The following is a 16,837-nucleotide window of genomic DNA, read 5'->3' as shown; positions in this document are numbered from 1 at the left end:
GAGCTAAATGGGATGTTCGGGTTTTGAAAAAAGGAAATTAGTGGTTCTTGACAGTTAACCAGAGTCTGTGTGGACAGAGATTATTTTATCTAGCCCACATCATATGGATGAACACTGCCTCATAGTGGCAATAAAGCAATAGTGCATTTAATCTCCAATACCAGAATATGGCCAGATTAACAATTTAATTAACCTTTTTTTTTGGCAGATTTACAACTATACTAATGTAGCAAACTTTCATTAGAGCTGAATCCCTCAATAAAAAAGTAACTTTTAGAAGATGACATTACAACAAAAATAAATTAATGGGATGACAAGTGTTTGAGATGCCATAAATAAATTATGGTTCTGGGGTACTCCAGCATTTTAGTATTGCACTTCCATAAAGTGTAGGAATTTAAAAGAGACAGAATAATAAACGCATGGTTCAAATTGAAGCAACAGAGGCTGAGATGTTCTGACTTTTAGTCACGTATGGGTAGAGCTTCTGTAACACTGGATCTCTCATTTCCCATAATGCAACTCAATAGCATCTTGTATTAGATACCCTGTCTCCTAGATTCCTACATTTTGTTAACCCCACAACTTCAGTTTGTAAAGCAGGCTTTAGACGGCAAGGTCTGGTTTAATGTGTAAAATCGGTACAATGCCACTTTAAACAAAACAAAGCTTACAAGTCGTTTTGAAATATCTAGACATATTGTCTGAGTAAAGGCAAGCAAGCAGAGAAAAGTCAATTTGCAAGAAAAAAACTGTTTATTCCTTGTAAACCTCACAGAGCGAGAGCACAGCCAAAGTCAGACCTGGGGAGAAACAGAGCAGTGACTGTGGGCATAGAAAACGAAAAACAAACAAAACACTTTTCTATACTTCCAACAGTCAGCTGACCAAACTGTAATTTTCACAACAATTTTTTTTGTTCAGGAGCCAATGACAGCAATCTGAGCAGGAGGGGGGGGGGGGGGAAGAAGCATCTCCATATACACATTAGATGGAAACCACACGCACAACAATGACCATGTCTGATGATGGTGAAACCACATCAGTGTCAAGCGATTTTCTCCCTGCAGGAAAATAACAATAATACCAGAAACAGGAGTAAGTAATACTGCTATAAAAACAGCCACTTCCCCAACAGTTGCAAATACTGTAACATTCACAAAAAGAAATGTGACTTTCTAGTCCCTTACTTTTAACTACACAGTCTACTACAAACAGGTGACCCCTTTTCTCTACCTGCTTAACAGAAACTTCCATTAAATGATATTCAACTGGATATTTGACAAACACGTCAACCAATGCATTTGCAATACATTCTTGAACACATTACTAGAGAAACAAGCATTCCCAGTCTTGGCACACAAACTGAAGTGGGGGATTAATCAAATTAAATTATTTAACTGCTATATCAAAGTTGGCATCTCCAAAGCTTTGCTTACATTGCACAGTCCATCTTTACAGTTTTCCCTTTTGAACAGCATGTGTTTGCTACAGTGCAACTTTAAATTGGAAATCAAGAAGAACAGAGGGGGCAGCAGCTAAGCCGAGGGATTTGGGTTTAACAGCAGTAGAGATGTGCTTCTGTGAATGGACACGTAAGCAGTAGACTCTGTGGTGGCTAAGGTCATGTCAACATTCTGACAATAGGCAAATAGGAGTACGAATTTGGTGCTGTCTAATGTATCTGTTAAATGTGACTTACATAAAGGGACAAAGCTGCCCTCCAGTGGACACGATGGTTGGGAAAATCAGCAGGGAGTCCAAAAGCCAAATCAGCGTGTGAAGGCAACTTTGTCCAACTTCGCTAAGCAAGGTCAAATTCTTATCATGTCCAGCTTAGCCAGATGCTTCCCAACTAATTCAGAAGGGTTGGGCCGTATCTCATTACCAAACTCACTCCATGTCCTCAAATCAAGGCACTGTGATCATGACAGCTGATGAAAGACTATGCAGAGCTCACACACACACACACACACACACACACACACACACACACACACACACACACACGCGCACACACGCACACGCGCACGCGCACACACACACCTAAAAAAACTTGGTCAGAAAATAGAGCGGGGGAAACCAAACTGCTGTTTTCATTGATGCTGAACATTAGGAGCTGCTTGGGTCCATTTCATTTTAAGGTTTACTTTTCTGCTGTTAACACAATATCTTTTCCTACTTATTGCAATCAACACCTCCAGCCTGTTGAAATAAACACTTGAATCTTAAAGCGTGAACAAATAGAACCACACAATACACTTTAAAAACTATTTACCACCAAACCCCAAAGCGGCTGAGAGCAGGCTTAATTTGGAGTCTTAAAAAATAAATTAAACATAACTGGGGTGAAAGTCTGTGCCAACTTTGCATTACATTCCTCTGGTTGTACAGATGTTGCCATATTACTTCCTTGGGGGGGGGGGGGGGGGGAACAAAAAACAAATCTGTCAAAGAAATTGGGATACAAGTCAGGCTGTATGACTGTATGATAAAGGAGAACTCAGTTTTCCAAGTTTTAGGAGGAAAAATATCAACGTAAAATAATAAAGCAGCTATTCCCCAGGACCAAAGAGCAGGTAACTGGTTGCAGGTGGTTGCAGCGGTGGTGGGAAAGGTAGAGCAACACCCTTGAGATGAAGATACATACCCGAATCTGTGAGGTTTCACTAGACACTTAAGAGAAGAAAAAAAAAAACTGGGACTTCGTAGTTGATGTGATGTCCGTTTAAAGTTTTTTTTTTGTCTTTTGTTTTAACTACAACGAATACAGTCACACAATACAACATCCTTCTGACCTGGCGAGGAGAAAAATAAAAACCCAAGAAAAACAACGTCCTCAGCCGCAGACATGCCGAGCAGACTTGAAGGTGGTGGGCCTGCAGGGAAAATAAAAATGATGGGAGGATGGAGGCAGGAGAGGGGTGGGACGAAGCGTTCACTTTTTGAGTGGCTGGTAAACGGAGGCGTTGGGATCTAGGCCGGAGGGATTGGTGTCCATGAATTTGGAGGAGTAGTGGGGGGCCACAGGGTTCATGCTGCTGGTGTCGCCTGTGTAGGAGATGCTGGGCATGACGGCCATCACTTCGGCTATCTTCTGCTTCAGATCTTTTATCTCCTGGTCCTTCTGCAGGATCTGACCTGAAAACAACAGGTCAAGCCAAAAACAAAAGGTAACTTTGACAATATTGTTCAGAATATTTGTAGGTGTGCTCATAGTCTAAGCATTGTGTGCGAGTAAATATGTTGTGCATGGATATCAGACTGACCTTGTGCAATCTCTAGCTGTCTCTTGGCGTCTCCCAGCGCAGAGAAGAGGTCCAGTTTGATCCTGGTCTCTGCACTCAGACTGTTCTCCAGGTGCTGGGTCTTGTCCTGCATGGCTGACAGCGCCGACATCAGCACCTCTGTGTCTTTTTCATTCTCCTTATATTTATGAAGCTCCTGAGAGATGGAGAAGAGATACAGTTAGGGGGTTACAGTCCGTGACTGGAGGCTTTACCACACTGGTGATTGAATGTTCAGTAAATGGCTATTTGTACCATTTTTAGCTTGCTAGATGTAAGTGGTGAGGCACATATGCAATGGGATGTTGAAACGTTTCGTTTTCATACAGTCCTATAACTCATGTGAACAGAAATGAATTCAGTGCTGCATGAAGAACAAATGGAGAGAGAACCCCTGACCTAGATTGTAATTTAAACAAGTGCTTGAGGTAAGTATGCATCACTGCAGTGAATCAAACAACACAGTTATAAAACTACAGTAGTGATTATGGTTATTGACTTTAAAAAAAATTCCTAACAAAAATGTTGACTGGCTCCTCTTATACCCCTTTCACACTGAGGGCTCAACCAGGGTAGAACCAGGATTGACTCTGACCTGGCTTCACCATCCAGGTTGAGAGGGGAGTCGAAAGCTGGTCGGACGCGGGTCAATTTCAATATGAATTGCACATGACCAGGGTCACTAACAACTGGGGCGGGACAAATTATGTCATTGGTTGAAAATGGGGGGCGCACAGTCTTGACTCAATCGCCAAAGCACCGCCTCTCTCGCTCGCTCGCCCAAGACACAAGTCTGCAGTTCAGTTTGGCCCATGGCTCGTGTGAATCTCTCTCTTCAGTCAGGAAGCCGACAGCAAAGCCTAACTTCACTTTTAACGTTATCAAACAAAGAGAAATGTTCTCAAATCGATACTAGAGTAGTCATTTGTCTGTGTCTAAAATGATAAGGTCTTTTGTGAGACAAAAAGATAAAATAGGCAAGTTAAATTATAAATAATGTCATATATGTTGCCAAGAACAATTTGACTATCTGCTGTTTTTAAGCTGTGTTTACTTGACTTTTGCACCCAGGCATTAGCTAGTTCTGGGGCACTATAACTGGGGCAGAGCTCCAAGAAATGCTTCCATCATCATATAGACATGGGCACGTTACATTTTGCTGCATCACTTCTGTCTTGTGTGAAGCTTTGTCACACCATATTGCAAAAGTTATTTGCATGTACTGACAAACGCAGAACTGCCAACGTACACAATACTTTCTGCTGAGCAGAATCAAAAAGCTTCTTTATAAATTACAAGATTAAAATCTTACACTAACTACTCTACTCTCTGCCAAAAAGCATTACACATAAGCAAATGCATTAAACCACAATAATATTGAAAAAACTTTCATATATATGTTTTTTTGATTTACATGGTGACAATTCTTATAAATATTTACCTGAACTTTTAATTCAAGCTCTCTGATCTGGTCCTCCTTTAGCTTGATGTCCATTGTTAGTTTCTTGCACTCTGTTTCTAATTCAGTGATCCGCCGCCGCAGCGTGTCTGTGCACTCCCCTCTGAAAAACATGGGAGGAAAGAAAGTAGTGAGTTTATCATAATAAAAAGATCATAACTTGAAAGAAACCAGCGACAAGTCGGGAGTAAAATGGTTATTGAAAATTAAATTTAAAAATGTCAGATGTGCACCTACCTGGATGCTGCTGCTAGTGCTACTGCTCTAGCTGCTGTGGCCTCCTCTAACTTCTTTCGCTTCTTTTCGTCTGCGAGCTGTTTCTCGGCAGTGGCTCGAGCCTCCTGCTCTGCTTTGAGCCTTTTCTCCAGTTGGCCCACTGCCTGTTTATCCTTTTGCTTTGCCTGCACAGCATTATGGAGCCTACGAGTGCACAGACACATAAAAGGACAGCACATTAACAAGCAGGAAATACAGGTTGCTTTATGTATCCATCACGGTTTCACATGTATAGAATTTATTTGAGCAGCCCATACAAATTGTTGGTATTTGTGATCTCATTAGAAATAAATTGAAAAGTCTGCACCAATCAGAGGGATCTTTTCTGGCAGACATTTCCCATTCCTTGTGAATGTAAAGCTGTTTTGATGCGATGATTTTTCTGCTGACAACTGCTCTTTTCCTACAGTGTTTATTTATACAGACGCGTGACAAAGAACACCCCAATGCCCCATTAAGTAATGATCCTAAACCAAAAGGATCACTAGTGTGACCTTGCATTGATCCGGCAAATGGTAGCCCCACTCACTTGTTCTGCAGCAGTTCGTTCTCCTGGCGCAGTTGGCCCAGCTCAGTGCGTATGGAGCGCTCAGCGCTGCCCAGCGAGCCAATCTGGCTACGCAGGTCCTGCTCAACCTGCCGGCTGGCCTGCAGGTCTGCCTTCAACTTCTTCACGTCCTGCTCCAATCTGTCCCGGGTGGGAGAGTGAACAGCTTATATTAAAAAAAAAAAAATAATGCATAAAAAGTGTATCCTCACGTTGCAAGTCATGTTTTACCTTAGTATCGAAACATGTATGTAGTTATGGTATACATGATTCAAAATATTGTGGCCTAATGGTCCAACCATGAACTATACACATGCCCCAGACCACAGTAGCAAACAGCTGCCTCAGAAAAGCATTCTCTAAATTCTTATTGCAGCCAAGGCATGTTCATACTGTATATACTATAAAAAAAGGACAAGCCTAAGTCTTACATGAGTCAAATTCAAAGTGTAACCAAGAAAACTGCACGTTAACTTTATGCTTCTGAGAGTTGCAAAAATGGTGATGGCCTTCATTCTGAAATCAAATGGGTTCAGGAACCATTTATATGTCCTATTTAGAAGACAGAATATCATCAGTCATAGTCAAACTTTCAGCATAATTTCTAAGAGTGTGAGATTTATGATAAAAAAAAAAACCAAGCTGAGGCCTTAAAAGTAGAAGTTACAGATAGTGGTATGAATTCATGTTGGTTTATCTGCTGGCACCTGAGACAGTAAACAAGAACAATCTGCAACAAAAATCCACATAGCAAAGAGTAAACCACCGACATGCAGGGAGGCACTACAACGATGACAGACGTTCTTCGCATTATGCCTATATTCTTTGACATTTTAAATGATCTGCTTCCATCAAAACTAAACCCCACTTTAAAAAAACATTATATCGGTCATTAAATCAAAATTCCAGTTCCAAAGACAAACATTTCTTGAAATGACATTGTTTTAAACTCTCAGCCCAATTAAATCACACCAGCAAAAGACCAATTTGATGACCATATGTTTGCCAATATGTGGTTTCACAACTAAGGATGTCACAAGCTGAACAGAATAGGGGCCGATTCAGGAATTTTTTTGATGGACATGTTTAGGCTGTATAAAACACCATCAATTTCGATCCTTTGTTTGTTTGCTCCAGGTGCACAAGCTGGTGCAATCCATAAAAAAAATAAAATTAGAACTACTTGGTTTTGTGAGTGAAGAATAAAATAAATAGCAGCCTGCCAGAGTTTCAGTTAATGATATGCTAGAGTGAAGCAACAAGCCATGCAAGAAAAAGTAAAGTAAAAAAACATGAAAATGCTTTGAAAATACTGCTATTTGATGAAACCTGGATGGGTTTGCACTTTAGTATTCTGTTCATGCTGGATATGCACAGTGTAGAGAAAATATATACTTGGTATAAATATCTGGATCAAGAAAATTAATGTCACCAGGACATCCCTAGCCTCAACGCATACTTGACATTGGAAGAAATGCTTTAGATTGACAGAATATGTTGTCTCAAACACAAGGCAAAGCTAAAATAGTTTATTTGTCAGTATACTTTAGTCTTAATGAGCATGCGTCCTGTGTCTGAGCATGTGCTTCTTACCTAACAAGTGCTTCTGGCTTGCTCAGCTGGTTGTTGGGGATACAGTTGTCTGTGGGATCCCTGTGGGAGCCTCCCGACGTCCCCTTCCCCACTGCCAACTTGTGCTTCTTCTCGTTCTTCCCCATGGAAGAGGAGGATGATGGCGTAGAGGAGGGCACAGTGCCGTTGGTAGCACTATGGCCGCGTGGCGAAGAGTTGAGCGTCGCCACGTTGCTGCTAGCATTTTTGTAGTTTTTGGAGGAGGAGGAGGATGAGGATGAGCAGGAGGAATTGTTGTCCTCTTTAAGCAACAGGTTCTCTGTGCTGCCCAGCTCTGTGGTCAGTCTCTTGTTGTTTATATGGTTCTCCATATACTCCATCTCTTGGAGTTTAGAGTCCACTGATGATGGCAGGATGCTGTTGCTGTTGTGCTGCTTTTTAGCCTCCCCGCCGCCCCTCCCCTCTTTCCCTTTTTCTCTATACTCTAACTCCGGCAGTGATGCCGATGTCTTTTTATTGGCTGGGGCGCCATTCTGTGACACTGGAGGTATGTCCACTTCAGATATTCCTTTAGCTGCTGCTGCTGTATGAATAAAGGAGGGAAGTGAAGGGGATACATGTGAAATATATATACTGTACGACAACTGCCATGAGACATCTTAAAGAGTCCTGAGACTCCAGATGTTCTCTATCCTCTTGACCAGTGTGTAATTCTCCATATCTAATATCTGAAACATGACTTTATGTAAGCAGTGTGAGCACTGACAGGGGATCCCCAGGTGTTACTTGTGTGAAATGGCCAGACTTTGCCTACAACAAGACACATTGCATTTCAAGTGATCATTTTTCTGCAATTGTGGACATTTTCCCACTAACTTCTTGCCCTGCAAGCTCCTTTCAAATCTTTGCCTAATCGCACCCAAGGACCAGAGCCTCTTGTGATTATTATGTGCATGGTTTGTTTGTTTGTTTGTTTGTTTGAACTGGGAGGCATGTACACCTGCAACCACAGACTTTGGCTAGGGAGGGAAATGCTGCAAATGTACATTGGAGTAATGTTGGCTTGTTTGAAAAGACAGATTCATGACAAACCAAAACAAACTTGATAAAAGCCCGGCTGTGATTTAAAAAACAGTTCTGTTTCCAGGGTCCATGTTCAGGGTGGGAAATTTGCACCCGCCACCAGCCAATGGCAGGCACTTTTTCAAAGTGGCGGGTGACTTTGCCTTGTATACCAGCCACAGTGGCGGGTGGATTGTAAAACATTCCTTGTAACGGATTGGACCGCTTTTGTCAAAGAATGCTGTTGCTAAGAAACAATGCACAATGCAGTCGCGTTACGTAACTGCTAATGAATGCCCAACATTTCCGGATGTTGCTGCTTCATAATAAAAACAACATTCAAATACCAAAATAACGGAGGACTTTTATTGTGAAGAACTTATAGGAAATGAAACCGTTCACAGCCGGGGCTTTGACCACGCATATGTCCGTCAACTCCAGACTTTTGTCAAGTAGTTTTCAGTGCTAGTCCGTGACACCATGTAGCTGAGCTGAGGTACAGACGAAACGAAAATTATCGGTTAAAAACATGTGGCGACATATCCCCGGTGTTAAGAGGCCCGCCGCGGAGTCAGCATTAGCTATGAATGTACAAACTGTTGAGGGCGAAGTACAGAAAAAGAGAAGGTAGCCTACTTTTCGAACAAGTGGCACATTGACAAAACGTACAGCGAAAGACCATGCAAAACATTTCAGACCGTTCTGCCAACCTGTATTTAACATCAATGTACACTGTAACGATTTTTCAGTCGCTGAAAGCTGCTGCCGTTTTAATCCTGTCGGCTCTCTGCTGCTCAGTTCCACACACAATTCAAAATATGCTAGTGCACTTTTTATAAATTTGAATTCCGGAAAAAGTGGCTGGTAAAAAATGTAAGTGGCTGGTAAAATTGGGCATCCAACAGCCACAGTGGAGTGGAGTTAATTTCCCACCCTGTCCATGTTTATTGTCACCATCTATTCAATCACATAAACAGGACGCAAAATCTCTTGAGAACTGTTTCTTCTGGGCCCAACACAAAGCCTATGTAGATCTATATGCATTACTGCCTTTTTTTATTTATTTTATTTCTCGTGACTACCTGCCATTTTTGTCAAGAGTCCTGTCAGACGCAAGGCTGAGTAGCAGATCATTCAACTACCCAATCCATCCCTGACTGAAGGTAGCGAGCTAGCTAACCAAACTAACCAAAATTACACTATTTCAAGAAATGTCTAATTAAAGCTATAGTGCGTAGTTTCTGTCGCCCCCATGAGGAATTCTAAGTAATGACAACAAAACTGTCGGCGCGTCCACATGATACAAGACTTCCGTGACCGTGTGTTGGACTCTTCAGAAGAGGTAATTGTCTTCACTTGAGTTTCTGCGCGGGAAAGTCACCGGACGCCACAATCTTCTGAACATAGCCATACTGAGAAATCCAGAGAGAGTTGTGTGGAGCTGATAGTCTTAATTAGCTTTGTAGCAACTCATTTGGCAATGGCTTGAATGTAACGGACATTCATTAACATCATATTAAAAGCACTAAAGCTTTAATCAAATAATGTGATTTTATTGTTCAGTCCTAGTAGATGGTGTATGCGAGTCTCTGATTTCCTGAACCAGATGCTTCATATGTGAATACAGTGTCTATGTATGTATGTATGTACGCATGTTTGAATCTTACCTTCTTCTGCTTCTCGCTCTTGCCTCTGAAGCATCTGTTGCTCTGGAGGCAGAGCCTGCTGCAGCAGCTGCATGTAAAACTCATTCTCCTTCTGTACCTCCTTCTGCTTTCGGAGGCGCATCTTATAGCTTACATAGCTCTTGAAGCCGAAGCCCAGCGTGACCACTGGGTAGCCAATGCTACAGAGATGGACACAAGAAGTACACTCATAAATCTAGTCTTGGATTATAGATTTAAAAAAAAAAAAAAAAAAAAAAAGTACTGAGTTGATCAAGGAAACGCCGCTTCAAAAACATGTACTTAAGGTATCAATCATTTAGAATGATTTATTATAGTCTGGTAACAGCTTAACTTCACAACATAATATAGGTTAACACAGCCAAATCCATCTTGAAGCTCTTTGGGCCTCCTTAAAAAAAGATTATGACCATACACTTTAGAGGTGCTACTTTAAACATCTTTTAGGATTTTTCATAAATATGTAGTCCTGGGGAGAATCCAAGAGAAACCTCAGATTTTCTTTTTTATAAACACAGAAACAAATATGCAAACACACATTTTTACACATTTTGTCTGTGGCGCAAAAAATGCATTTGACCACGGCACAATCAAATGTCTCTACACTTCATATAAGACATAAAACATTATTTATCCTGAGAAAAATTGCTGTGCAGCAGTAACAATACAAAGTGGGAATAGTGCAAATATAAAAGATCTTACTTGTACAATAAGGCATAGTTAAGCATTTATTCTTTAACACATTGATGGAATCCAGCCTTAAACTGATCTATCATGAAACCAATCATATGACTGTTTAATGTGCAGCAATGAGCGAAGGTTTGTGAAAATTTAGATTAGGTAAAATAATGCCGTTTTAACATCATTCCCGTCCACCATGCTGATATATTCATAGTCGGCACTAAACCTAGACATGCCTTTCAGTCAAAGCACGTCTGTCAACGACAGCATTCCACCTAGTTCAAACAGAACAGTGGCTCACCAGTGTGCAGCAAAAGGACGACACAAGTCCACGTGGAAGTTCTTCAGGTCTTTGAATCTGATGGCTGCCTCTATGTACACAAAGAGTATCCATAGAGACACAGTGGGCAGACAAACCCCTCTCTCTGAAAAAAAACAAATAACAAAGCAGGACAAAGATGTTATGAATGGGCATATTTGGCACAGAATGCTTAGTCATTGTTTATTTATTCTTTCATAAGATACTGCCTAAAATCATAATTTTATGCTGTATTCAGGCAAAGTTCTTATATGTCTATCCGTTATGTCCCAAACAAACTTTAGAATACGGACATTCAGTGTGTTTACATGTACAGCAGTAACCGGGGTATGCCAGCTCTCCTCGTATACATGAGCGGGGAAGAATGGGGAGAATAACAGAAATAACTCGCTCTACCAACGCACAACGCTTTTTCTTCCGGTTGTCAAAACTACACAGACAAAATTTAACAATTTAACGTTTCGTTCGTTACACACTCTTGTCACAGCGTAGGACAGCACAGCGTTCCCGCCAGATGACTGACAACTTGTTCGGCTCATTATAACGTCTGTAAGCAGTGTCGGGTGGAATAAGATAGCTAACATTAACGTTAGCCAACGGCCGCAGCGGCGGCTGCTCGGTCCCTCCACTTTTTTGCCGAGCCACAGCGTTGACAGCCCCGGAGATGGACAATCTGTCTAGCCATCTCCCGATGTCCGCTGCTGCCTCGGCGTAGAGTAAAACAGATGGATCGCAGACTCTTTGCTGCCGACGGCCCGCTGATTCGGGCAACGCTGTTTTGTTGTATGGTGTCATAGCAACAACTACGACTCAGTGTGCTGACCATGGGCGCTGATGGATTAGGTCTGGTTCAAAAACCGCTCCAGGAGAGAGGGGAGGGCAGTTGAAGCATGCGCAGCCGCTTAAACCAATCATAGCCCGGTTAAGGTATATACATAGAGGAATAACCCTGTTACTGAAGTAACTCTCTATCTCTGTTAACCGGGTTATGAGATCTCCGATTTTAACCGGGGTAAGGTGTTTACATGGCGTTTGAGAAATCGGGGTATTGCCTTAACCCGAATATAATCTTTTTTTTTTTTAACTGCATGTAAACACACTGATTGGCAGGATCTTTACTGACACCATCGCCCCCCTGCTGTGAGTCCCTACTGTGCTCTTGATCTCATTTAGCACATCCTGCTTGTTATCAAATATGCTTCATATTTTTGTCTGCGATTGAAAGGTGAATGGTCCACCCGTCCAAAATACCACTCTCGCCAGTGTACTGAAATGCGCCAGGGAAAGTGAGAGGTCATCCGATCAAACAGCACCTGCCCAAAATGTTGTCATGAGAGTAAAGACTTGATGAACACAGACCGGTCCTTCTCCCTCTCACACACAGTCAGAACAGGTAGACCATCATTCTATACAAACCTTAATCTTTTCTACACTCTACATAGGTCTTTAGTGACACGCCATTATCACTAAACACACGGGGTGGTCAGGATACAGACACTACCCATTGTTTCCTCGGCTGCAATAAACTGCAAGCCACTTTCACCACCATGCTGTGGAGTGGTGAGAGATATTAATACTCGTACAGTGAATGTCACTGGTGAGTAAAGTTGGAGGGCTCAGAAAGCAACTGGGGACCATTCTGTGTTTCTCCCTCCCCCAACTGGCACTCGGATTTCCATCTGACACCTGGCCTTTGGTCAACGCAGGGGGATACCACTAAATCAGACTGACAACTAATCCTACAGAGTGCAGCTCACTTGCACACACCATGCAAATGCTAAGAAGCAACTATTTGTAAATAAGATAACACGATGTGCAAGGGCATTGCACAACCCTTTTCACACCTGTTTTTCCCCGAAGCACTAAGTGAAAGAACACAAAATAGTGCAAGTTCTAAGAATTAGTGTGATCTGACTTTAAGAATTATTTCTTAGTAATCCATTGTGTAAATACACAGAAAGCTCCGTCCTTCCTTCTTTTGTAAGCATTGTAAAACAGAACTGATGTAGAGACAAATGAGACTAATGTCACAGCAGGAGCCAAGTTAATTGCGGGCATTTGCCAATTTATCATATGCAGTATTTTATACAAATATTAAGACACACTGAAGTGCCTTACCTGTGTGCCAAACATACTGTACCCACACATAGGTACTGGCAGCAAAGAATAGCCATTGCACTGGGATGAAGAGGAGGCAAATGATGTCCGAGGTAAACGCCACACACACAAAGAATACTGAGAAGGCCTGTTAGGGGGGGATGAGAGGTGGTTATGATAAACCAGCAACATATGCAGCAGAGAAAGATGTAGGTTGCAATAATGATTTCATGCTCAAAATGTAAATCATTCCCTTAAAAAATGAAAAAGGAAATGTTTCCAGGCTAACAACCAGCCTTAAGATGTTGGATACCACTTCACAGAAGGGTTGGCTGCCATATCTTAGTCCTTCATAATTGGAGTGATCTCATTCTGAGTGATTAAACTCTGTATTTCATTGTTGAATTATAACATGCATGGTTATGCAAATATAACATTTTGGTTCTCATTTCCTGCATCTCTGTGAGAAACGGACACACCAACAAACACACACCTACGCAATGCATTTTAATAAGAACAAGCTGTCCAGCATCAATTATGAACTCACTGTAAAATAAAACTATAACAGATTAACATTAACATACAAAATTTAGATAACAGGACTACTAATGACCCGCAAGCCTGATCAAATCCATAGTTTGTACATTATGTCACATTAGCGTTCTGGTCCTATGAGGCAGCAAACAAGGTGACGGTGAAAACTATTTCTGAGTTTTGAGAGTGTAGTAGAACTCAACTGTAAACTGACTGAAAGTTTAAAGAATGCCCTACGTTCACAGTCTGAAATGTGTTGTCCGCATGGTACACTTGCAGCAACACTCTCTGCCTTTAATATATACAGATGTTCTCTTCTGTTTATTACCCCTGGTCACCTCCAGGTTCTTCAGAAATGTATTCTTCTTTTGTTTGGGTTTGGCTGTCTCAGTAACAATGTTACCATGTTATGGGTTATTCTAGGATTCTGAAGAGAAATCATCTGACACGAATACTTTTACGCTGGCTAAGTAAATCACTGCAGGAAATCTGATTATTGGGAGAAATAATCTTTCCTTAGCTACTGTTAACTGTTTCTTATTCACATGACATTTAAAAAACAAGTTATTGCAGAAATGCAACAATAACCTGGTTACTTAATTCCACATGTAAATACAGTGACAGTAGCGCTATGGTGCATAACATGCAAAACTGAACATCTCAATGGGAAACTCAGAACATGATGATATCATAAGTCCTTAATTATAGCACAGATGTGTAATGTCTTCACATATATATCTTATATGACTTTATCATAATAAATATAAAAAGGACATAGCCACTCACCAGCCCCTGGTATCTAAAGGAGTCGTACACACTCCGGATGAAGAGCCAGAATGGCCAGAGGTACTCAAACCTGAACTCCAGTACAAAGTCTGCCAGTAGCACCAGTGCCCACACCACCAGGAACTTCAGGTACAGGAAGGTACTAAAAATGAGAAAAGAATTGGATGACACAAGTTGTTTTGGAACACAAATACACATTCAAGAGGGTTTTTTTTATATTGGCAATGTGATTTGTGCTAATAAGTATGGTACTCCTAACAGTCAATATATGGCAAATCATCATTATGTCAATACATCAGAAGAGATTCAGCTTTTTTGTAAGTGTGTGTGAATCAAGTGTAAGATGCATGTCTGGAGCCTATTGCTGCCGTTTGACAAATGAAATGTCTGTGTGGATTGCACTTCTATTCTAAGCAACTGATGTTATAAAATGCAACTTGGCATATATACAGAACAAGAACACAGACATTTAACAGACTTGTGAAGACATTCCGGACAGGTCTATGTCTGTACTTGACATGTTCTTACGTGATGCTGCTTTAAACGGTGCCCAACTACAGTATTTCTCAAGGGTTGTGGAGGTAACGCATACACAAATAATGTTGTAATGTGTTGCTTGTTCTTTTCTAGTGCCACAATTCACGTCAATTTAATAAAACAGATATATCTGATCGTAGTTGACTTTTTTGTTAGAGCACTGAGACCCAGAAAGTGACACGGTAGGGGTGTTCTTTGATCACAAAGCACGACTGTTTTGTGATGGGTCACTTGTTCAATAATTCAAGAACTGCCCCACCTCTAGATGCCACGTGTGTAACTACTGGCCTTTAACGTTTGGTTTATTAAATACAAAGGAAGTCACATAGAGGTAGGACCTGTCAGGTGAGGCTGGGAAGAACTAAGCAACTTAAAGTTGTCTGAATAGTGCAACACAAGCTTCAGAAGTGAGACAAACTGACTGCAGTCTAATCAACTCATGTTTACAGTTCATGATTTGTTACGCTGTTAGCTAGTGGATGTAAGGCGCATGTGGTGAAACTATAAATAAGCAGACAAAGCTGCTGTTGTGCTAGCTATCATAAGTTACTTTAGCTAACAGGGCAGCGGGTCATTTTGATGCGGCTTGCAGATGACAACTGACGTGGGCAAACAGCAGATAGTCAGGGTTGTTAATTAGTGTCTAAAATCCACTACAACTTATTTAAAATTGCTGTGAAGCAGACCCTGTGACAGGGTTCAAAACAGGCTGTTTTAGGGCCTAGCGCTACGGCTAGCTTAACAGCTAACGTTACCTGCTAGCTAATGTACAACGAAAACATACCGTTAGCATACACTACGCTATCACTAGCAGCTAGCTAGGTTAATAAGCTAGCTAGCGGTGGCAGTTCATTGACATCAACGTTAGGACGTTTCCCATTCTGCAGATATCAAGCCGCAAGCATCCCCATTCAGTGCCCAGCCCCCCCCCCGTTATTGTCGTGAGGAGGACCCCTTCGTCAGGCTCCATATAAGTTACCTGCCGTATATACCCTCAGTGATTCGGTTCCGTTTTAACGGCCGTCGGAGTTTGCTGCAGTCCGCATTGCGCCGCTTCATCCTCCTCCCCTTGGCTTTGGCCTTCGAGTAACCACTGTAATCTTATCCAGTTTTCTTGTGTATACGGACAAAGATAATAAATGAAGTGCCTGTGGTATATGTCGCTCTTATTATTTTTCCCCACTGGAAACAAAGAAATAAATAAAGGACTCTATTCGGGAACCTCCTCTTTTTCTGTTAGCGCAGACTCATAAGTCCAAACCGCGCTGCATTTTACGTACGTCCACTTGTCAGACGGCTGGTATATCCAATCAATCTATCAGCCGAGGCTTCTCTCTTTGACGGATACAGGGATGAGCCATTTACGTTGCACCGTGGCCGGTCGCTCAGTTCTCCTCCGCCAAAGACAACAGGGAAGAGCGAGGAGGCGAGTGTGTGGAACGTCTCGCCGTTAAGCCAATCAGATTTGTGTGGACAAATCGGGCATCGCTGATTGACCAATGAACTAATCACGGAGGCGGGTTTTCTTTCTTAGTGGTTTTTGCCTTTGGTTTATTATGAGCAGAAAAGATGCAGTCTTTGGGACAAAATTCCCTTTGTGCGAGACACAACAACACCATTTCCAACATACGGGGGTTATTTATATCAGGTCCTTTGTTGTGTGTGTTCATATGTTCATGTATGTGGTTCATACAGACTTGCCCCAAGGCCTTGTATGCCATCTATGTTTTGTTATCAGGTTAGTATGTTAGTGTGCACACGTACATTGTACGCGCGCATTTTTGACCCAAAACTATGGGTTGCAGTTGATAGTTGTTTATAATATGATGAACTTTATGGCTTTTTGTTTATCATTGCATTCAGGACCATAACAAAGTGGCATGATAAAAATAAAAAAACTGAAGTGATTTCGTAGAAAAAATACAAATAGAATTGATACTCCTGTGCGATCTGTAATTGTATTTTATGACATATGTTTTTAGGGTGTCAATTAGC

The 16,837-nt window shown here is 41.5% G+C and overlaps 1 protein-coding gene across 2 annotated transcripts; it reads right to left on the bottom strand.

Annotated features, from left to right (window-relative positions):
• Positions 1–733: 733 nt before the first annotated feature.
• maco1b (macoilin 1b) lies at positions 734–16,113 on the bottom strand. Of its 2 annotated transcripts, XM_031288633.2 has the most exons (12): positions 15,822–16,113; positions 14,306–14,447; positions 13,007–13,133; positions 10,871–10,994; positions 9,871–10,049; positions 8,994–8,996; positions 7,163–7,727; positions 5,552–5,710; positions 4,984–5,166; positions 4,729–4,849; positions 3,270–3,444; positions 734–3,141 (listed from the first exon to the last, which is right to left on the bottom strand). In XM_031288633.2, the coding sequence occupies exons 1-12, from the start codon at positions 15,899–15,901 to the stop codon at positions 2,939–2,941; spliced, it is 2,061 nt and encodes a 686-aa protein (XP_031144493.1). In that variant the 5' UTR covers positions 15,902–16,113; the 3' UTR covers positions 734–2,938. The 2 variants fall into 2 exon arrangements, with proteins under 2 accessions (XP_031144493.1, XP_031144494.1); XM_031288634.2 differs by lacking the exon at positions 8,994–8,996 and having other exon boundaries at positions 7,163–7,724.
• Positions 16,114–16,837: the final 724 nt, after the last annotated feature.

This window comes from Sander lucioperca, chromosome 18 (assembly GCF_008315115.2).
Source record: "Sander lucioperca isolate FBNREF2018 chromosome 18, SLUC_FBN_1.2, whole genome shotgun sequence".
In the NCBI taxonomy this organism is placed as follows: domain Eukaryota; kingdom Metazoa; phylum Chordata; class Actinopteri; order Perciformes; family Percidae; genus Sander; species Sander lucioperca.
This window is presented reverse-complemented; position numbering and strand designations above follow the sequence as displayed.